Source organism: Pagrus pagrus (assembly GCF_965226575.1).
Source record: "Pagrus pagrus genome assembly, chromosome: 18".
NCBI classification, from domain to species: Eukaryota; Metazoa; Chordata; class Actinopteri; order Spariformes; family Sparidae; genus Pagrus; species Pagrus pagrus.
This window is the reverse complement of record NC_140202.1, coordinates 14762608-14785813: the sequence shown is the minus strand read 5'-3', so window position 1 is coordinate 14785813 and position 23206 is coordinate 14762608. Positions and strand designations below refer to the sequence as shown.

The window sequence follows — 23206 nt, the reverse complement described above, 5'->3', positions numbered from 1 at the left end:
TTTTAGAGCACATTTATCGTTCGCTCTGGTTCAAGTCAGCACAGGTGGATTTGGGTGGAAAAAAAGGATGAAATAAAGCATGAATGACCTGGATTTCAATCTGAAACACAGCACCATATACACGAGTCACGAATCTGACTATGAATATATGATTTATGTATGGATAACTCACCTTACAGTTCAATATATTTATACATACACCTGCAATTTATTAATTTTTTTGTGCTGGGTTGCCTGTATTTTGTATTTTCTGTTTCTTGTGTGCCTTAATATGAAGCCCTTTTTTAAAAATTCGTTGTACATTGTATAATGACAATAAACTCTCTAAACTAAACTATATTATAGCTAATATTTTATGATTTTACATTAAATGTATGAATCTGACCCAGCTCACACACACCTGCCAGATTAAGCCAAATTGAGATGGCTGCTGCTGACTTCATATTTTCCATAAAAATGTTAAATATAAAAAAATAAACATGACTAAATGCGCCCAATGCGCTGACACAGGAGCGGTGAACTCATTTTTGAATAACAGAGTCACGTGAAGCCACGTCACGTGACTGCTGCGTCTATATCACCAGCCCACCGGACACAGCCGCTGAGTTCAGGCAGCAGCAGAGGACACGATGAAGACGCTGTGAGTTCACTATATAAGTTCATAAATGTGTGTTTTTAGAGAGAGAAACGGGAAAGAAGGCGGTCGCATGACGCTAACTCTCTCTTCACCTTGTTCTGCATGGCAGCCTGTGCTTTTTGTTTCTGTTTGGGTCTGAGGTGACCCAGATAGATAGCTGCCAGCTAACACGGCAGGTTGAAGTCTAACCCACGTAACGTTCAAGGAGGCGACTGTAAATAACAAGCTGTGTTTCTTATTTAAAAGTGTTGTGTTAGCGAAGTGCCTCGTGTGTGTAACTGAGAAACGCGTTTCATTTGACATACTACAAGTCACATTGAGACTTTGTTTTGTTGTGAGATAACACACTGAATTAGGAAGTGTTGTCAACATGTGTCAGCTATATTTATGAGTGTGTGCATTCATTCCATTATGTTTTGTGTCTCCTTCCACCAGACTGACCTTCTCCATCCCCTTGTTGTTCAGCTCGTTGGTCTGGAGTGGATATCTGGAATATAACCAAGATGTCCTGTGAGCAAATCCACTTTAAGATCCATTCTCATTCATTATTAAACATATTGAAAGTCGAGCCTTATAGACTTTTTTCATCGGTACAGACAAGTCTTGTCAGTCTTAATATGACCTTTATAAAAGAGGAATACAGTAGTCTCGAATAAGGAAGGACTAACTATTCTAGTTGCACTTAACCTTTTCATTTAGGTGCACCCATTCACACATTTTGATCTAATTTCTTAAACACGTCATGCAAAATGATTGTAAACAGTGTCGTATTACACATGCAAACACATGCAGATATCCATGTCACATGTGCAAGATGTACATAAAATCCTGCTGATGAAGAAATCTGCAGAAAAAATTGTTTATAGGCTAATAATTGTTCAAAGCCCACTGTCTGCACACCCAGTTGGTGTTTGTTAAAATTAATTTTAACCGGTGCAACCATTCAAAATGTTTAGCTGCACTTAACAGAAGCAACAGAAACACCCTGGAGCCCTGCGTGTGTTTTGAAGGAAGTGTCCTCTTGGGGCTTTTGTTTCCAGGCGTGGCTCCATATTAAGGCCAAAAATCAGGTGGTGCCGATTTGGATTTTACCATGCTGAGCAGTTTGGTTTGCAGGACCTGTGATGTCTGACAATTTTTGATCAAACCCTGGTTAATTCATTTGCCAAATTTTGTATCCAACTGTGCTGCCGTTCATGAGATCTTCTTCTTCAAATTAGTGTGATGTATCCAAAAGCTTGCACTAAGGTTCAGTTACGGCAGAATCACAACATAGTAAAGATTACAGTTACTCTATTTAGGTCACGAGAATCATAAGTTTCTCCTCTTTCCTCAGTATACCAGACGACTGGACTCATGTTGGCCGGGTCGACCCCACAGAGGAGCTGGAGCTGACTTTTGCCCTGAAGCAGCGAAACATCGACCTGCTGGAGGAGACACTCAGACGGGTGTCGGACCCTGACTCAGCACAATATGGTATGGCTCTGTCTGATAATTGCAGGTTGTCCTGGAGTAACCTTAGTAGTCTAGGATCTGACCAGCTCTGAATTTAAAACCAGCTTTAAGTGATCATGTCTCAACCTTGCCTCAATACTTACTCCTCCACAGGTAAACACCTCACCCTGGAGGAGGTGTCCTCCCTCGTTCGTCCATCTGACCTGACCCAGAAGGTGGTGCGTCGCTGGCTGCAGAGTCATGGGATTACAAACTGCCTGACTGTTCGCACTCAGGACTTTTTACAGTGCACCATGACTGCAGAGTAAGCATATCTTTTTCAGCAACACATGTTCTGCTTACTCTGCAGTTATTTTTTACTTGCTCTTGACACAGTTGGGAGACAAAAAGTACCTTGTCTGCTTAAGTTCCCTCTATGTGTAATACATGCAAAGATCATGCACTTATCTTGTGAGATTGTTCCTCTTTCTGTGGTTATTGGTTAAAATCAAACTAATCTCAGGCTGAAGGCTGTTGCAATTCAAAAATCAAGGCCAATGTTATTTCCTGGTAATGGTTATGCAACTGCACTCATTGAGTAAATGTAACTTACTTGGTGTTATAGAAGTTTCACACACAAGCCAAAGGGTTTCTTAAGTACTTATGCTGGAATTGAATATGTTTTTCATGTGAATTGTTATACATATATGCTATAGTTGTTTTTGTTTTGTGTATTAAGGGTTGCAGAGACGCTGCTCCCAGGCAGCAAGTTCCGACGTTACACCAGAGACAGCCAGTCTGTAGTGAGGTCTTCAGCTCCGTACTCAGTACATGATGATGTTCACCAGCACCTGGACTTTGGTGAGAACCATATCTGTAGCTGTGAAATGTTCAGCTGTCATCTGTAATTGCTGGATGAATATTTTTATTTTTGTGATTCATCAGTTGGGGGGCTTCACCGCCTTCCTCCTAAAGGGCAGGACCTCAGTAAAGCCTCCTCCAACAGGAGGCAAAAGCAGTCTAAAGCAGGGGTGCACCTGGGAGTGACTCCTGCCATCTTGAGGGCCCGCTATAACCTGTCAGCAACTGATGTGGGAACAGCTCAGAACAACAGCCAGGCTGTAGCTCAGGTGTGACCATCTCAGAAGAAGTCCAAACTAAAAAGTGGTTGCTGTCAGACGTGCACATGAGCTCAGTACTTAAAGACACTGTTTTCTCTTTTAGTTCTTGGAGCAGTACTACAGCCCCGCAGACCTGGCTGAGTTCATGGCCATGTTTGGCAGGAGTTTCAAGCATCACTCTCAGGTGGACCGAGTTGTGGGCACTCAGGGAGCAGGAAAGGCTGGTATGGAGGCCAGTCTGGACGTGGAGTACATCATGAGCACGGGGGCAAACATCTCCACGTGGGTCTTCACCAATCCAGGTCTGTATGAGTGAGCGAGGCTTCAATCACGTGTTGGTGTGGAGAACTGAAACTCTGTACATATTACAAGGATTGTATTGAAATGCTTGCCTTCAGACTTTCTTCTCAGTTAAGCTAATGGCTAAACTAGAGCCACTAAATTCAATCATATTTTAAGTATGGCCAAGCAGACCCATGTTTTTGCTCAGCCTCTCTGAAAGCACAACACTTCTCATAGGAATAGGAAGCTACCTTGCTTGCACATTAGCTAATGTATGTGGTAACTGTGAATTAATTTTCCGTAACTGATGATCTATTTAAGTGTGTACCTGCTATGATTTAGGTATAGCATTTTTGGCTCATTGTCAAAAAGTCACACACTCTCATTTCCTCATTGTCCTTCAGGTCGTCACGAGACCCAGGAGCCTTTCCTCCAGTGGATGGTTTTGCTCAGCAACATGTCTGACCTCCCCTGGGTTCACACCATAAGCTACGGAGATGATGAAGATAGCCTGTCTACTGCGTACATGATGCGCATCAACACAGAGTTCATGAAGGCTGGCGTCAGGGGAATCTCTTTGCTCTTTGCTTCTGGTTAGTGAGGAGGAAATATGCAGACTCTGCATGCCTTAAGGCACACAGGCCAAAGTACAATTAACATATATTATGTACAGTACTTGCTTCTTGTTGAGTCCATTTAGTAAAAGAACCCAAATTCATGTTTTTTAGTGGTACTGGACAGAGAGAAAACACTTGATGTAATGTGAAACAGTCTGAGAGAGAGCTGATGTTGCAACAATAGCAAGACAGCCTTGGTTTCTTTGGCAACTTGTCAACCTACTGTGGCAAGGCTCCAGTCTTACTGACACATCATTGTGTCACTTGCAACGTGATAACGGCGGTAATGTTTTAAACAAACACTCCTGATCTGGAAAAACACGTTTGCACGTTACCTGTTGGCATGTAGCTTTTTCCGTAACCAACAACAATACTCGCAGAGCCTGCCAGGCAGAAAGTTGTGCTGCGTGATTACCTGGCACATCATCTGCCATCAATCTGAGCTTGTTTAATGAGTAAATTTGTTACATCATTCTGTATCTCTGTGGTCTTGTTTCATGAATAGGTGACAGCGGTGCAGGCTGCAAACATTTGGGTAAAGAACAAAACTCCTTCAGGCCAAGTTTTCCTGCCTCAAGGTAAAGCATTTGTACATTCCTGAAAGTAGACCTGTTTTTGCACTCATACTAGCATGAGAAGGCATCTAGCCTTCCTCTTGTATGTGCTGTAGCCTTCTGGTGTAAATCACAAAAATGAATCCAAAGATAATGGTCCTAGTCTCAAAAGGTTTAGGAGAATTGCTAAACATCTAACGCTCTCAATTTCCTGTGTCTTTTTCATCCCAGCCCCTATGTGACTACAGTTGGAGGAACCTCATTCAAGAACCCATATAAGGTCACGTATGAAATAACAGATTACATCAGTGGAGGAGGCTTCAGCAACGTCTTCAAGATGCCCGACTACCAGGTAATAACAGAGTCATCAGCTCTTTAAAAGCTCAATTATTGCATATGGTGTCATCGATGGTGTGTATCTGTGTCCCTTTAGGCCAGTGCAGTGGATGCGTATCTGAAGATGGTAGCAGCGAGCCTTCCTCCTCAGTCATATTACAATACCAGTGGCAGAGCCTATCCCGACATGGCTGCCCTGTCTGATAACTACTGGGTGGTCATCAACAGAGTACCCGTCCCCTGGGTTTCCGGGACATCGGTAAAATACTTAACTTAACTTAACACTTTAATTGACAGTGTGTCAGAACAGATAGATACAGCCATACAAGTAAAAACTAAGGATTAAAAAAACAAACATAAATGATGAAATCAAAGCACCGATTACAAAATGGTATGAGTTTGGCGAGTCTGTGGTTTTCCGGCAGGTTGTTCCAGGGTCTCTTCCTGTTGCTTTCACTTTTCAAACTAGACTTTGGACCAATCAATTTGGTAGAGAGGCTTTATTTAAATGTATTCAATTGTATGAACATTGATTTGTTGATGAGGGCTGTGTTGTACGTACTTGAGTATACTTACCTCTGCGCTATGCACTTTACGTCTGTTACTGCACCATATTGTATGTATATACTGTATATTTATGTGGCAGCCTTTGTATGACAGAGTAAATGCTACAAACAAAATGTGGGAATTTGTCTCAAAGTAATGTGTAAGGTCTTCAGCAATGATCTTTTTGGGGGTTGAAATAATGTTTTTTTTTTTAATGTTTATTTGGTTTTTGGCAGATTTAGTCCTCCATAGTTATGCAGTTTACCAGCTAGACTGAAGACTTCAAACCCTTTTTTCTCAACTTCGGTGCCTTTGTAGGGCAGTATTGTGAGAAAAGAAAAAACATACAGGATATATTTCACCTACTTTGTGCATACATTGTTTATCTTTTAGTATTGATTGTTCTGATTGCTCACCTAACTGCATATATCACATCTCATTGATTGATTGATCTCCCTTCCAGGCGTCGACCCCTGTGGTCGGAGGCATGCTGTCTCTCATCAATGACCAGCGGCTGCTGAAGGGCCTGCCTGCCCTCGGCTTCCTCAACCCTCGCCTCTACAAGCTCAAGGGACAGGCTCTGTTTGATGTAAGTCCAGTTATAACCAGCTCATTTTAAAACTTGATTTTATGTAGCAGTCTTGTATTATCAATCATTACCAACATTTTTGGGGAGTGGTGTTCTTTTTTTGCTGATATTTATTCTCTGCAAAGATATTTACTCCCTCTTTAGCTACTTTGTTACACCTGATTGCAATTCGGTACAACAACACTGCCATAAATCAAATCATAAATGTAGTGTTCGGTTTTTGTTGACATTTTCAGACATGTCCAAATTAAATTACGTGTTGTATATCAAAGATGCTTCATGTTTTTGCCCTCATTTATATTCATGGGGGGAAGAATAAAGCATACACCTCAATATAATGCGGACTATAATAATGACACCAGCATTCATTATGACCTTAATAGCGAACATATGATTGAATTGGCACCTTTATGACGGTGTCAAAAGGTGAGAGGCTTCATAAAACACAGAACAGTTCTGGATTTCATTAGATTGTACAGGTGTGGCCGTGGATTGCATTTGTAAAGCTTTTCCACCTGTGCTTCAAAGTTGGTGTACAAGTGAAGATTCACCCAAGGACTCAAATTGTCAAACTTTGATTACTTCTCGAGGCACCTAGTTAACCACAATTGCATTATTGTGTCACATTTTGTATGAAAAACCCAAGACAATTATTTTTTTTTCTTTCTTTGCCACTGTAAGTTGGTAAGGCATTGCTACATGTTACAAGGAAACCCTTCTCCAACTCTTTTCCTAAATGCGTTGCATCCTTGTCTTCAGGTGACTGAAGGCTGTCACCTGAGCTGTCTGGACGAAAAGGTTCAGGGAAAAGGTTTCTGTGCTGCACCATCGTGGGACCCTGTTACAGGCTGGGGGACACCAAACTACCCCGAACTGCTGGCTGCCCTGCTGGCTGAGTGAACAATACAAACATTATACAAATATCCAAACTATTGACCAGGTGCCTGATACCAAAGGCAGGATGGTGAAATGGAGGAGAAATGATGCCTACGCTTTAGATTTATGCCTCTCCTGTTTTATTCAGCCTTCAGGAATGTTTTTATCTGCCATCCTCACTTCTATCCAGTTAAGGGTTTGCTTAACTCCTTTTTTTTTTATCAGTGTAATTTGATTTTATCCAAAGGCTTTAAACTGTTGAGATATTTTTAGGTCAGGGATAGTGGTGGATCGGGAATTTTAACGCTACACTGCAGTTGCCTGTTTCTGCTGTTCACTGCATTTTAACTGATCCAGATTTCTCTGAATTTCTTACACTAACTTGCAGGTAGATTAACGCCACCAGATTTATACCAACGGAAAGTGTGGGTAAACTGGTTGCTATGCATAAAGAAAACATACTTAATGTACACATGGCAATCACCTCTTACATGTGCACATAGGCCCATGTTTATAATATTAATAGTGTCTAATAAATCTGTATATCGGATGCAATCATTTCATCAGATCAAGACATTTTAGCATGTAATTGGATAAAAGTTTGATTTGTTGTAAGACTGTCTGTTCTGCCATACTAACTAACCTTCAGGGATGAGCTAGGTACGTCACCATTTCATTTAATAACATCTCTGCATGCGATCCACAAAATGTTACTAATGTGTTTGTAATAAAATGTGATCATTCAGTATGTGGCTTAAGATCAAACTTTAAAAACTTTGGTTTGTTGCCGTCTGCTCTGCGGCTATGAACTAACTAAATGCACTGTAATATGTGGGTTAAAAGTGATTCAGCAACTCTACCCACCAGCATCGTTGCACTTGTTTTTACCTTTTAATCATGTAAATCCTCAAATGAGATGTATTTAATGTCAGACTGCCTGTGCTGTTTGTGAGTTTATTAAAGCTGGACTTCTACTTTGAAATGTCAGTTGATTGTTCAGGATTATCCTGATGTTAGAAGAGGTGTCAGATGTTAAAGGCGTGAAGTGTTGTACAACAGAAACTGCAACTCTGACTCATTTCCCTTTTTAAAGAAACACTGCCAAACATATCCTAGTTCCTGCTTCTACATTGAGATTTGATTTTGATTGAACTTTAACCTTTCGCTGTAGCTACTGGCAAAGTGAATATCTTTAAAAATATATCAGAATGAAACCTTTAAATTTCCAATGCTTATTTTGACGCTCCCTCTGGTCTGTGTATTGTCTTTGGTCAGACTCACAGAATTAACCAGCTATTAGATGTCACTTTAAAGCCAAGTTTTGCGATTACATTTGTCAATTGTGTATATGCAGAACTCTGAAATAAAAACCACCAGAATTTGTCACTTCCTCCCTTTGATTTTACCAAAATTATACATAATTAAGATCTTTATCAACCATACAACTGCGGAAGCAACCTCAAATCCTTGTGACCAAGTGATTTAACAAAACAGTTGAATAGTCATGGTTGACATGGCTTTTAAAACAGCTGAAAAATAATATAAACATAAATGTGAAGGTTGAGTTTTAATTGTGAGGGGACAAAATGACACGTTTTGTATTGGTAGTGCAAGGGGGGAACAGTTTAATCAGTGATCACTACTGAAAATCACATGGCTATTATCTACATTTTTCTGATATTGCCTTGTACAAAATGAAAATATGCAAAGACCCCCCAATCTCCCCTGGAAACACACTCACATGAAGGGGAAGGTAAAACAAACTGTGAAACCTCTTCCATGAAGAGCTACAGGGACAATCTGACTACATACATTACCACAGAGCTTATGTCAAACAGTGTACAATATGCACACTTAAAGGGGGATAAGTACAAAATTGAAAAGGTGTCACTGCTGAGGATTGATTCAAATTTGTCTATTGCAAAAGGTTTAACTGGCTGTGTTCAGGTATAAATAAGTTTTTAGGTGCAGATCCTTGAATTAATATCTTCACAAGAAGAAACCGTAAATCGTTCCATCCAGGTAGCATCAAAGTAGGGTAGGACGCCTGAGGGGGTCTGGGTTCTCACGAGTTCCTTGTTCAAACCTCCATATGTATATCAAAAAGTTTGAGAAAGTTTCATTTCTCTGTTTAAACCTTTTATCTAGAGATGATACAAAGGGGACTTCTTCTCTCACAACAAAGCAGGCCACGGGACATTAGTTTGTCAGGGAGCGGAGATACATGTCGAGTCCTCCAGTGTATGCTCACGTTGTCGTCGTTATCCGGGTTCAGGGCTAATTCACTGGTTGTTTTTGGCTTTGGCGTGTGTGAGGATGTGAGACTTCAGGTTAGTTGACTGGGCAAATTTTTTGTTGCAGCCATCGAAAGGGCACACATACGGGCGGTCTCCAGTGTGAATGCGCACATGTGTGCGCAAGTTAAAGTCCAGTGAGAACCGCTTGCCACAGCCCTCAAATGTGCACTGCAGACGAGAGAGATTGAGTTACTATCACTGCATGCCTCAGCCTGACTCACAGATAAATAGATATCATTTTGCAACAGCAGGCATTTGAGATGATTTTACTTTGCTTTATTAGTGACATTTTTTCTTTTCCCGTCACTAATAAAGCAAAGTAAAATTATGCCGTTGTTTTCTCCAGAACATGGAAACGTATGTATGACTTGAGGCAGAGAAGAAACTCACCTGGAAAGGTTTCTCTCCTGTGTGTACGAGTTGATGCCTCTTCAGCTTTGAGCTCTCGACGAAGGCTTTGCCACATTCTGCACAGACGTGCACACGAGGCCCATGGGTATGCAAGTGCTTCCTCATCGCTGAGTTGTCCCTGAACATCTTGGTGCATCCCTTAGAGGAAGAGAAACAACATGAAGCTAATCACTCGGGACATATTCACTTTGCAGTGTTCCTTTAGCAATTGAATCACATCAGTTCACAACGATTAAATGCTCCTCATACCATTGTCATAAATACATGCATGTTCCCAGTAATGTATTGTTAATAGTAAAGGCATACAGTACAAGTGAGCAAAAATATAATTTATTTTACACTCAACTTTTGTATAAACTGGTTTAAAAAAAACAGAACTATGCACTTACTTTGTGTGGACAAGCTATTGTCCTGGGCGCATCGTCTTCTTTTACTTTTCTTGGTTTCATTCTGCAGCAGAAATAAAAGTGGTCACATAATCATTACAGACTGTTAACAAAACTCTCCACACTCCTGAAACAAACTAAGATTCGTTTGCTTCACTCAACAATACATGTATGCATAGTGGGCCAGGCCACACAGTCATTTGTGCCAGACTTCACACAAAAGAAATGCAGCAAGCGCCGTTTTAACCACAATAATTGTATTACTTCTTTCACTCGTGCACCCTCACAGTTTACAATAATGTTTCTTGGACAGGTTTTTCATGAAGCAAACAACTTTCTCTTCAGTACTGTGTGAATGCATGTAATTTATAATGGCCCACTGAATTTGTCTTGCCACCATATACATTAACATCAACACTACAACTTACCGTGCAAACTCTGCCAGCTGTTTGGGGTCTGACAGGTCAATGCCTGGAATGCCTCCAGGAGGAAGCTTCTTCCCTGTCATGTATTCTGAATAATCTGGAGGGGAGTTTTCGCCTGTGATTTGCTCCTCATGGTCTATGTCCTTCTTGTCATCTGAATGAGAGGGACAGGCATGTTGATAATTAAAACAGTACCAGATCATGTGGAACAAATTGATTAAAGCCATTTATAGCCAAATCTTTATCACATCACCCCCACCTCCCTCACAGTATCTCCTGCAACACTCTATATGGTTATTTATTTACTACTTGTAGAAAAATGTGACAGGAAATAAAGGTTTTGGCTCAAAGGTCTAAAAACAAGGTTCTTAAAAAAACTTTCTTTGAAGACACAGCCACTACATGTTTAAATAGCCTTTATAAATATAAATAGTACGAAGAATAGAGGATCCTACAAATACTTTTCACAATGTCTTATTATGGAGGGATTAAAGGGTCATGGATTTACTATTGCCTCATGTAACTTACATTCAATATGTCTGGAAGTAACTAGCTTTAATTTAGTTAATGAAGATTAAATGGTACAGGAAGACTCACAGCCATGTTTACAAAAAACACTTTTCAAATATATACAAATAAAATTTACAAATATCCTGTTTCACAGTGGAAATAAAGCTAAGATGTTGGTATTTTTTACGAATTTGTCACCTTTTAATACATACAATATTGTCTACACAACAAGAATAAATAAAATAACAGTGCCGTAAACGCGTCTCGATTAAATAATCTTTTTCAAAACCAGTGCACAACACTAGCAAACAGAGGGACTACTTTTTGACACGGGATCTGACTCGCTGGAAGCACACAGCAAGTAATGTGTATTTAAAGCCTCAGAAATGTAAAGTATGACGGGTTCCTGAACGCACCACCACCACACTTGAACTGAACTGCGCCACAGCGGCCTAGCGGAGCCAGCTGCAGTCGCTCCCACTCTCGCCGCCATCTTCGTCGGCCAAATAAACGCCATTTTTTCGGGCCGCCATACTTTCTAGACCGGGGAAATATGGCGGCGCCCATCGACACATAAAACATGGCTTCCCATAAAAACAAAAACATTTCAAATGAAGTTTAAGTGGCTCAGAGTTGGGAAATAATTCCTACTTTTAGCGGAGGACAAGGCCCCAACTAGGCCCAGTCACACGGCACACACGCTGAGAACAAAGCGAGGAACCAGCTTGCAGGAATTCACACAACTTACCCGATGCCCACATAGTGACTGAAAACTCCCCCTCCAAAGTCTTTATCTGGACCTGCTTCTGCTCCCATTTTCTGCCCATTTCACCCCCGCTTAGGTAGCTCTTTTTGCCCGCTTTCTTTCCGCTTCCAGCCTTCTTCATCCGGCCTGTCGAGGAGCTTTTCCCCGCGACAGTAACCAGAGTCTGTTCGATAAAGTCCTCCTCCACGGCGGGTACTGGGATGAGGATTTGGTCCTCAAAGCCGTCATCCGTGTGCAGTTCGGAGTCATCCTCGCCCACGACCTCTTCTCTTGTTTGCACCAGGATCACCTCTTGGTGCGGGTGAAGCGAGTGTGGATCATCCGAGTCAAGAGGCTGTAAGGCGATCATAGGCTGGTGTTCACCGTCGTCTCCCACAACTGTAGTCTCGATTGTCTCTACTTCAATTTCGTGCAGTTCCACTATTTCGGCTGGCATTTCTGACCCGTCCGTTTCTATGTACAGGGTGTCCCCCGATGCCATCATAAATTTTGTGTTTCCTACTACTTCTATGCTATTTTTTTTAACACTCTCGCTTTCCCTCCTGTCTACACTCAGCCTTCCCCCTCCCTCTCTAACAACAACTCTACACTAGTGTACTCTCGTCGCCACAATGCTCCAGTTTTGAAGTCTCGCGTGATTTGGACCAACAAGTCTTCTTGAAAATGTTACTAAGCCTGTAAAAAGTGCCAATAAAGTTACTGATTTAAATGTAAAAGTGTTTGCATTTTTCAGTTATTATCATGGGACACAATTTCTAACGTTCATATGAATCACAACATGTAATACTGCCTCTAAATATTTGCCTGACAACTCAAGCAACTGTATGTAAATGACCAGCATTTTAGCTTCCCTATTTTTACCATTTCATATGCATTGTTGTGAAAAGTACCTAAAAGTCATACTTAAGTAAAACTAAAGATATAATGGTAAATATGACTCAAGTAAAAGTGAAAGTCACCCATATGAAAAGTACGTGGCTTGAGTAAAAGTCTAAAAGTATCAGATTGTAAATGTACTTAAATATCAAAAGTAATAATCTGGCAATAAATGGTCTTAAGTACTAAAAGTACAGGTAAAAGTAAAATTATGCATATATTTACATGTATGTATATAGTGTATTTACTGTATTACTATATTTCTGCTACTTTATACTTAGTCGGCAAAGTAGCAGAAAAATGGAAATACCCAAGGAAAGTGCAAGTGTCCAGTCCAATAAATCCATTGCTTCACAGCTGAGTCAAACTCAGGCGGCCGCAAAACGTTCAGTATGTCATGAGGTTTTGTAATGAAAAATTCCCTTCTTTTAGGAAACTGGGAGTGTACAGTCTTAAATGAGTTCAGTCACCCAGAGCAAAAGACATGTGACTGTCACCATCATATACAAGGTGATTTCAGTTTTGCTTGAAAGTCTCACTGAGGGTTACAAACTTTTCTTTCAGTGTAAATTCCTCTGGTCATCTGTTTTCTTGACTTGTGAGAAATTAAAAGCGTATTGATAGCAGAAAAATGGAAATACTAAAGGAAAGTGCCTCAAAAATGTATGTAAGTACAGCACTTTAGTAAATGTAGTTATTTTCATTGCTGAATAATAATGCAGTTATTTGTTTTTGATTATTTCATTTACTGCTTGGTCTATAATATGTGACAAAATAGTTCATATTTATTATTTTTTATTTGTTGATTTATATAGATTTAATTTATAATCATATGAAATAGAAACAAACAACACATTCTTACATTTCAGAAGCTGGAATCAACAGATGCCTGGCATTTTTAATTGAAAAATGACTGAAGTGAATAATAGATGGTCTAAATTGATCAACTTATTTATATATAAACATATATCATGTGAATTAGGAAAACCTCTTTCATATGGTTTATCTCTGCTGTGACATTACTTATATGCGAATTCCACTGATATGTAAAAGATTCATGATTTCTATAGTTTAAAAAAATGCAATAGAAAAACCAGTCAGCAGTCACAATAAACCTTTACATTAAAAGTAAGAATGTAAAGATGCTGCAGGGTTGCGCACACTTGTGCAGGTGCACAGCCAGCTTGGTCCTTCCCTCCGGTTGGGGGAGGAGCTTGTGATCACACCTTGCACCTTCAGCCTACAACCTGCGTGTGTGGGTGTGCCCCGATACTGTGTTTGATGACACATAACGCCACAGAGCCGCTTGCCTCTCTCACACACACAGAGGGAGAATCATGGGGAAGACAGGTGGAAGAGACGACTTTGAATGGGTCTACAATGACCAGCCGCACACTTCAAGAAGAAAAGAAATCCTGGGTGAGAAACGAAAAAAAAAAAAAAAAAGATAAAACTTTGAGGAAATCTGATGAGCTGAACTTCGGGTTAGTTTGTGTGGTAAGGTGAAGCGTGGGCTTTCTCTGACCGCAGCCTGCTTATAAAATCGTAGCCGGTTTAACCTGTTTACTAGATGTTGCTTAACGAGCTGTAGTCAACAGTATGTGCAGGAGAAATGCAGAAAGTGACATGTCTATAAAGCTTAACACAATTTTAAATAAGGAAGTTTGATGGAAGTTACACAGTCCTTTTGTAGAAGTACAGGTAGAGATGTCCTTTGACAATCGCAGATTTTTAAGGTTAATATATATTATTTTGTAATTTAATGCACATGGATGTGAAACATATGGTGTAATATTTCTAAAGCGTACTACATTACTATTTCTGACATTGCTTCACAGCTGAGTAAAACTTAGGCGGCTGCAAAACTTTCAGTATTTCATGAGGTTTTGTAATAAAAAGTCCCTTTTTTTTAAAGAAACTGGGAGTGTACAGTTTTCAATGAGCTCAGTCACCCAGAGCAAAAGGCATGTGACTGTCACTATCAAATACAAGGTGATTTCAGTTTTGCTTGAAAGTCTCACTGAGGGTGACAACCTGTCCTCGCAGTGTAAACCTATCTTCCTCTGGTCATCTTTTTCCTTTGCTTGTGAGACAATAAGAGCATATTGATAGCAGGTGCGGCTGACAATGCACCAGGGGCTTGCCAGGTAACAAGACACATTCCATGCTCATGACAAAACACAGTGAGAAGAAAGGCTTTGGTAGAGTCAGGGGGGTCATGAAGGATTTGTCAGGAATCACCAAAACTGCTTTAAACCACATCTGTTGTCATCAGTTTATTAATGCAAGAGAATACTGTACATAAGATCCCCTTGTTTTGGTACTCTTTCATGATATCAAATATGTATCAAGAACAGTCATCTTTTGTAATCTGATGTATCATGTAGTTCCTTTACAACCATTAGATCGACAAGATCTAAACCTGTCGGTGCATATTTGATCCTGGCTTTGTCTGGCAGTCGCATGCTTGCAGATGATGGGTTGTTTGATACCACAGAGTCTTGAATTATTAAAAGTGTTTTGTTTTTTAATTGAATCTGCCTCACCCTGTGTGAGTGTCAGAGGTGGCTCAGCCTCACATCCTTTTACATTGTCAGGTGAGATAGTTTGATTGCCAGTGAGTTGATCACTCCTGTTACGCTGTGCACATGATGTTTACAATATGAGAGGGGATCCCATAACTTCTAAGGATCTTCTGGATCACTATGAATGCTGTCAAAAGCGTTAAGGAGAGTTGATTAAGTTTTTTCATTGCCTTTCACTACACGGCTCAGTGATGTTCCTGAGAGTGAAGATCTGGTTAATTCACCCTTGGCCTTGTTCCTCACTGAGGATTTCCTCTACACCTGATGTCATTTGGTGTACAATGATCGTGCAGAATATCATGTGATGACTCCTATTTTCCAGCCTGATTGCACCTTCCTCCCCACCCAGATGTAAAAAAAAAGTGGGAGGAGGATATTGGCAAGTGGTTTCATGAGGTGAATGGCTAGTTCTTTGACATGACTGCAGCCTGTAGGTTTTGTTCTTTCACACATCATAAACTTGATATTGCTGTACCCTGTAAATTCACAGGACATCAACGCCTGACTTTTTAAGTAGCTTGTGAGGTCACATGAATGATTGCAACAGTGCCTTATTGTTGATAATTTTTAGCAGCTCTGGAAAATTGTAGCTCTGAACAATACACAATTTAATTGTTTTGTCTTTTTACTCGTAGCCTGCTTGTTGATTATGAAATATTAAGTTGAAACTTGAGGCTGAACTCTTAAATGGGCGAAGTGTGTGACCGCAAGTTTGATGAAATGACTCTCTGTCTCTCTGACAAGGTGAAGGTGAAATCCACTGATGGTTTTACAGCATGTTCTGCTCATCGGCTTGATGCAGTTTAAACAGATTATTTTATGATGTCTGGTTATTGATTCAACTTTACAGCCTGTGAGTGGGCAACATTGCAGACACCTTAAGATGTACAACCCAATAGCATGGCTGTAAATAACATGAGCAAATGACACACTAGATATGAAAATATGAACTAAATATTGTGTTGGAGCTGTATCTGGATAAATTAATGTTTTAAAATAAGTGAGTAGGGGAGCGGTAGGGAATTCCTCTTGGCTAAACATTAACAGAAACAAAAGGGTTTGGTCAGTAAAGTGGAGACCTACATGCAGCAGAAACGCTGTTGAAAGGCTCCAGGCTCTGGTGATTTTAACCTTTATGTTACCAAGGCGAGCCCCGTTTGCATACAGTCATTACACAAGTGAGCTGGAGGCATACGAACACACAAGATTTGCATGAGCTATCACACAATGGCACGTGACTTTCAACTGCAACAAAGCATGTTAGGGTAGGCTTCTGAACCCCCGTGATCCTGAATTTTAGATGGATAAGAAAAACAACAACTGACTTATTGGCTTCAAGTTAGTGTGCTGTAAGGTGTGGCAGCCAGAACAAGCTAGACCCCATATGGCGTGATACGTAGATTAAGTTGTAAATCTCTTATGAACTAAACTAAACCCTCCCTGAGTTTCACGTCCCTCAGCAAAGCAACACCTCTGCCAATTAAAAAATGACTTTTGTCAGCAGGCTCATCCCAGGAGAAAGGCTGCTACCATGACACGCTTTATTGTCTATTTACACAGTGATTAGTTGAGACCAAGCTTTTGTAAACACCAAGGAGAGAGAGTCCTGATAAACCGCTTTTTCTGCTGGATTCATGACAGATAGTTTACTTTCTTTACAATGTATATAATTATTCAAAAAATGAAATGAATATGTTTTTTTTTCTCCCTCTTCAATACCTCCTGGTCATCTTCAATCCTCCTCTGCTCTTGCTGCTTCCTTCCTTTCCTTTCCATCCCCCTTTCTGTCTCCTTCTCACCTCAGCCAAATATCCAGAGATCAAGTCTCTGATGGGTCCGGACCCCCAGCTGAAGTGGGTGGTATCCGGCATGGTCCTAACCCAGCTCCTGGCCTGCTACCTGGTCCACGACCTCTCCTGGAAGTGGATCTTCTTCTGGGCCTACGCTTTCGGGGGATGCATCAACCACTCCCTGACTCTGGCTATCCATGACATCTCTCACAACGTTGCCTTTGGCAACAAGCTGGCCAAGTGGAACCGCTGGTTTGCCATGTGGGCAAACCTGCCCATTGGGTTGCCTTACTCAGCCTCCTTTAAGAAGTATCACGTCGACCACCATCGGTATCTGGGTGGCGACCAGCTGGATGTTGACATCCCTACAGACATTGAGGGATGGTTCTTCTGCACTCCTGCCAGGAAGGTCGTCTGGCTCTTCCTCCAGCCCTTCTTCTATGCCCTTCGCCCTCTGTTGGTCAACCCTAAGCCAGTGGGTCAGCTGGAGATCCAGAACGCAGTTGTTCAGCTCACAGTAGACTTAATTATCTACTATCTCTGGGGAATGAAGCCCATTGTTTACCTCATTGCAGGTTCAATCCTGTGTATGGGACTGCATCCTATCTCTGGACATTTTATAGCCGAGCATTACATGTTCCTGAAGGGACACGAGACATATTCTTACTATGGACCTCTGAACTTAATCACCTTCAACGTCGGGTATCACATGGAGCACCATGACTTCCCGAGCATACCTGGCAGTAAACTACCTCAGGTGAGACTGTGTAACTGTGATAAATCACTCCCACATTTCCAATAAGTAAACTAATTTTTTCCCCGAGACTATTATTGGTTGAGCCGTGGAGAACACTTGCATCACCACCAGGTGTGGTCAGATAAGATGGGGCCTCTTCCGTCTTTCAGACAAAACAGTATTGACGAATGCTGCTTGACATTTTGTTTTATCAACGGCAAATATTTATCAGATGAAAGGCTGGGCTTTGTAACTGATTAACTGCTGGCTCTTTAGAACCATTAGAAGCATGAAGAGATTCAGAGAGTGATACATTTCAGGATTAAAAAAAGAAAATTCACTGTGTAATATAAAAAGACTGTTATCAAAATTGTGCCAGGTGGTATCAAAGGCTTTTGAAGGAGGAATTCGAATAGGTTTACATGCTTTAATGCTCAAAAAACACATCAGTTTTATCAAACTGTCCAGTGCTGCAGCTCTGTATTCCCGCCGTCTGAAACGCTCCATCTTTAGCTGTGCCAAATCAATTCTTACGCGACAAAGGTCTTGTTTAAGAGAAGAAACTGTGCATTGTAATGTCTTTGTTGAACAGAGCAGTGAATTTTCTCCGTCTATCAGCCTTTTTTGCCCCTGCAGGCGCCTCGTTTTTTGTTTTACTTTTCTGCAATTTAGATGTCATGTATATAGGTACTTTATGTAGTTTACAGACTCATGTTTCTTTTTCTCACTCCTGATATTTTCTTTTCATTGGCAGGTCAAGCAAATCGCAGCAGAGTATTACGACTCCCTGCCTCAGCACACTTCCTGGACCCGGGTATTATGGGACTTTGTGTTTGACGACAGCATCGGCCCCTATGCCAGAATCAAACGGACGTACAAGATAAGCAAGAAGGAGTAGATCTGTGACTGATTACGTTTCCCTTATAACAGGAATGTGAATTTCAGTTGTTAAAAATCTATGGACATCTCTGAAATATCATCTACTTGATATGTGTTGTTTTTTTATTGTGTGGTTGTCAGTGTAAAGTCAAATTTCTACCATCTTAAATCAGTCAGGAAAGCTAATTCAGAATCCCCATGACACAGTGATGACACTGCTATGTATCCAGAGGGCAAAATTATGATGAAAAGATAATATCTCCCTCCCTGCAGTCGGAGACAACAAATAATAGTATTCAACAGATAAAAACTCCTTATTATAGGATTATGGTCGCATACATTTTCATGAAGTCACTGGCTCTGTGTTCTCCTCTTCCTGCCTGTAAGCATGGCGTCAGGCTGATTAAGAGTTTGAAATGTGGCGATCAACGCGCACAAAGCCTCTCAGATTAATTACAATTTCACAGCTATCATGCAGAACAGTGCTGAGGTGGAAAATGAGCATTGAAGCTTGCCTTTCAGTGAGAGGAGCCTTTTCTTCAGTGACGCCACATTCTGCTTGTTCACTGCTCTATTTGTGCTGTGAACTGTTTGATTACATCTACAGGGAGTGGACAAAACAACAGAAACACCTTACAGTGCAAAAAAGTCCTTCTTTAGAAAATGCCATGAAGTCTTATTATGTTGGGTGCCTTTTTTTTTTAAACTTAACTCTGAGGTCATTTCATTCTCCTCAACCAACACTCCATGATGTCTCTTAGCCGCGTTTCCACCCCAAGTATCTGAAACTTTTAGTCTCAAGAACATTCAGTCCCAGGAGCTTATTTTCAAGGCTCCCCCAGCATGTTGTTTGCATTTTCTCCAAAGTCTAAAGACCCACAAAGATTAGGCAAATTAGTCTGCTGACCTGAAAAAGTGACATCTGTTTTGATGTCTGCCCATCTGCAGCTCTGTGTATTTGTTAAAGCACAATGAACAAATAAATTAACAACAAACTGCTTTTTAAAAATGGTGGCTGAAATAAACTTCTGTGAGGGCTCGGCCAATCACAAATGTACAGCACCGCAAGCACCACCTCCAAAGTGCCTGTGCTTTTTGGAGAGGAAACTTTTTATGAGACTAAAATTAAGTCGCTGAAAGTCAATTTAGACCCTGGCCTCTTGGGGGGGGAAGTACACTAAGTTCCTCCAAAGGTTAGAAACGCTGCTTTTCAGTCAATGATTGTTAGTGTTCTTGTGACTACTGGTTCTCTTTACTTGTGCAATTTTCCTATATTTGGCCTCTGTCTTCATGAGTTTATAATTTTTTGGGTGACTGATGCACCACCAATTCAGGCAGCAACTCTGAATCACCTGTGTCCCAGTTTCCGAAGCACAAATGTGAGAAAAATTCATTTTTTTTAATGTTGGGAGTGTCCACGGCAAACCAAGAAACTGTGAAAAAATAGGCCAAATACTGACAGCCTGAAATGCTGGTGCATCAAACACAAAATCCAGGATAATAGGTACTGAGGTGAGGAGAAGGAAATCTTGTTGATGTCGGCCAAACAAAAGAAAACGGCATCGGGAAAGAAGAGCAGTCCCTGACCTTCACTCATTGAAAGTCTTTTGACACCACAAAATACAGGACATCAACACTTGTGAATAAAAACCTTTGAAGATTTATCAATTTGGGATTTACGGCAGAGCTATTGTATTGTACTGTGTTTTTGTTATTTTGTCCACCCACTTAACTTTGTCTATTTTTTGTGATTGATCAGCTTTATCTTTGTAATTATATTTAAATGACTACACTATATATAAAAAACAGTAAAATATCTTTATATAAGAAAAAACTATAAATGAGTTAGAAAAATAAAAATGAGTTTGTACCTGGTTTTTCATTTCCTGTCTGTTTTGTGGTGCCTTTTTATGACCTACATATGCAAAAGAGGCCATCAGCAAGAAGAATGGCTATTTCTTTATAGTTATTCTTGTTCGTCTCTTATTGCCTGGAGGATTCTGACAGGTTTGATAAGTCATAAAATTAAAAACATTTTTTTATGGCGGATTGCTGAAGATGAACTGAGGAGTCTCACAGCCGGAGGAAAGAAACTGCTCTAAAAGCAACTTACTTTGTTTCACCATCGTCATCTTTTGTCCAAGGGGGCCGCCAGAATCGACAAAAAATCCATTTATCTTTAAGGTGAAAACTATTTAAACTTTTCACACGTACCAAAACGCAAAGGAACACACACACACACACACACACACACTCACACACACACAGGATATTGCGCAGATGGTTGACACAGCCTCATGTTTTGTTTGAATGAATTTACTTCCAGCTTTTAAATCAGAACGTAGTTGAGAGCGGACAGAGTGGATAGAATGCAACAACCGATATTCAACCAAATCCTTCCTGCAAAGACACATTTAGCTACCATCACATAGGCCTACCATTCACTTTCTGCACATTCTTGTCTAGGTAAGATTTGCATATTGCCAGAGCAACCCCCGTCATTATTAATTTTCACATTGCTACCATCATCAAGTTCAACATCTCATATATAGAAAAGGGGAATCTTCATGGAAACAAACCACTATAATAAATGTACCACCGTTTGTATTTTTTTTTTTTCAAACCAAATAAAAAAAACAACTAATTATAGAGATGAGGGGTTTCATGCATACTTGGAAGGTTCACAAAGCATAGGATGACTAATAGAGAGTACTACATTGTTATATCTAGGTAAAACCAGGTGGCACATTTACAGTTATCGGCCTGTTTGGTGAATGATCCCCAAGTTTTAAACGATCTCACACATCTGAACAGGTGGAGAGAAACGTGTACCTCGGTCACACTGGAGTTGTAGAGCAGACTGTTATTGTGTAATTCAATTAATTGCCCAAAAAAGGAAAATCGATCGCTCATTTTTAATGTCCTTGTGGAGAAAAGAGGTCATTAAGTGGCTAATTGTGGCTCAAACATTAACATGTTTTCCAGCGTCTCTGGAGAGAAAAGGTTAGACACACAACACCAGTATGAATAAGGTCATAAAAAGCCTGTTTTTTTTCTTTTTTTTGTGTTTTCTTTTTTTTTTTTTTAAATATTCCAGTCGAGGGCACGTGAGTCTGCAGCACCGTTGTACCCATATTGTGCTTGTTATCGTCGAATAGTCAGGGCTAAACTAAACAAAAAATCATAATAGAAAATATAAAAGGCTGACATAAATGGTGTGCAAGATTCCTTTTTCCTTCTATAATATCAATAAAATACTCATTGTCATCAACAGCATCATCATTATCACCACAGTTTTTAAATAATAAAACAGTAAAAACTTAGAAAACAAAAATATTTTCTTCTTAAGACTTGGACTGAACAGAGAACAAAGAGTTGCAACACCGGGCTGACTGAGTCTATAGGTGCACAGAGAGGACCACAACACCAAACTCAGCACGAATGTCCGTCCATCCATCGCTCGAATCATCTTTTACAATATTCTCCATCCTCTCTTTTAGAGTTCATCAGTCCCTTCAGACTTTCTTTATCCATCCCTCTGCTCCTCCCTCTCTTCTTCTCTGTTTCTTTCTTCCGTTTTCGCTGTCCAGCAGACTCAAATGTTGGCACAACATCTCTGCAACTTGCATCGTGGCGTGGCGAGGTCACAGAAACATTGAGAGAACATTCCCTGGTCCTCGTGTCTGTGCATCTGCATGTCCATCCTCCTCCAGCTCCTCCTCTCGCTCTCCTCCTACTGTTGCTCGGATGAGATTAGGATGTACTGATTCTGCCGATTTCTTGTCTGATGGCTGCAAGAGAAGGACGCAGGACTTTAGAGAATTTTTCGAACACACTGATAAAATGTGTGTGGGGGGGGGTAGTAAAATTTTACTGCCAGCGAGTTGTAAAAGCTACTGTGTGCAAAAGATTAAAGATTAAACATGCTTTGTGCTCCCGCATAATGCAGTGAACTTTGCTTACCATTAATGATTTCATCTTTCACCTTATGCAACTCGCGTACAACTTCATCCAAAATTTCCTGCAAAACAAGGCGCTCATGAGTTCACAGGAGGGGTACACTGGTAGAAAATCCCTTCTGTAATAGAGCACTTTATACCAACCTGTTTCATCCTGTCAAACTCTGTGTCTGATTCACTAGTGCTGCCGATGGGTCTCACTCTGCAACACAAATGGATAAACTGGTTGAATATAAAAGCAGCCAAGCCTTTTTTCAACGGATGAGTATTGTACCACATATTTAAGGATTATGTGTCATTAAAAGGGCTTTTTGCCACACATAGCCACAACATTTCTGTGCTTGAAGATGAGACTCATCCTGAAATCCCTGCGGTTAATGAGGTTTGCTTGAGGTTTTAGACAACACTTCCGTCACTCCTCTTATCTACAGACCTGGACACCAGGGAGGACTTGTCCGCAGAGTTGGATCGTTCCCATGGCTTCTTCACAGCATCTGGAGAGGGGGAGAGAATAGATTGCATCAAATAAAACAACCCTGGAACAGGAGGCTGTAATGCAAAGCAGAAGATTTGCATGTTTTGAAGCTGTGTTAT

General features: G+C 40.6%; 4 protein-coding genes across 7 annotated transcripts in view; 2 read left to right on the top strand and 2 right to left on the bottom strand.

The window, feature by feature from the left end:
- The first annotated feature begins 575 nt into the window (after window positions 1-575).
- tpp1 (tripeptidyl peptidase I) lies at window positions 576-8375 on the top strand. Its single transcript, XM_084381002.1, has 13 exons — window positions 576-640; window positions 1073-1147; window positions 1974-2113; window positions 2246-2396; window positions 2811-2932; window positions 3017-3201; window positions 3296-3494; window positions 3879-4067; window positions 4597-4669; window positions 4877-4997; window positions 5079-5240; window positions 5991-6116; window positions 6876-8375. Exons 1-13 carry the CDS (start codon window positions 630-632, stop codon window positions 7014-7016), a joined length of 1695 nt encoding a protein of 564 aa, XP_084237128.1. The 5' UTR covers window positions 576-629; the 3' UTR covers window positions 7017-8375.
- Window positions 8376-8597: 222 nt separating this feature from the next.
- yy1a (YY1 transcription factor a) lies at window positions 8598-12378 on the bottom strand. Its single transcript, XM_084381008.1, has 5 exons — window positions 11770-12378; window positions 10515-10665; window positions 10090-10150; window positions 9680-9838; window positions 8598-9457 (listed from the first exon to the last, which is right to left on the bottom strand). Exons 1-5 carry the CDS (start codon window positions 12269-12271, stop codon window positions 9275-9277), a joined length of 1056 nt encoding a protein of 351 aa, XP_084237134.1. The 5' UTR covers window positions 12272-12378; the 3' UTR covers window positions 8598-9274.
- A 1622-nt stretch (window positions 12379-14000) lies between these two features.
- On the top strand, window positions 14001-20528 carry degs2 (delta(4)-desaturase, sphingolipid 2; the record flags this gene model as incomplete). The annotated part of the gene is made up of 3 exons (XM_084381009.1): window positions 14001-14082; window positions 17053-17795; window positions 18529-20528. The coding sequence occupies 3 exons, from the start codon at window positions 14001-14003 to the stop codon at window positions 18670-18672; spliced, it is 969 nt and encodes a 322-aa protein (XP_084237135.1). The 3' UTR covers window positions 18673-20528.
- A 420-nt stretch (window positions 20529-20948) lies between these two features.
- evla (Enah/Vasp-like a) overlaps window positions 20949-23206 on the bottom strand; it is a 38433-nt gene continuing 36175 nt past the window's right edge. For all 4 annotated transcript variants that reach the window (XM_084380997.1, XM_084380996.1, XM_084380995.1 and 1 more), the window contains 4 exons: window positions 23046-23106; window positions 22757-22814; window positions 22617-22674; window positions 20949-22444 (listed from right to left, as the gene is read on the bottom strand). In XM_084380997.1, the coding sequence (XP_084237123.1) occupies window positions 22407-22444; window positions 22617-22674; window positions 22757-22814; window positions 23046-23106 (215 nt within the window). In that variant the 3' untranslated portion in view covers window positions 20949-22406. The remainder of the gene's footprint in view (window positions 22445-22616; window positions 22675-22756; window positions 22815-23045; window positions 23107-23206) is intronic.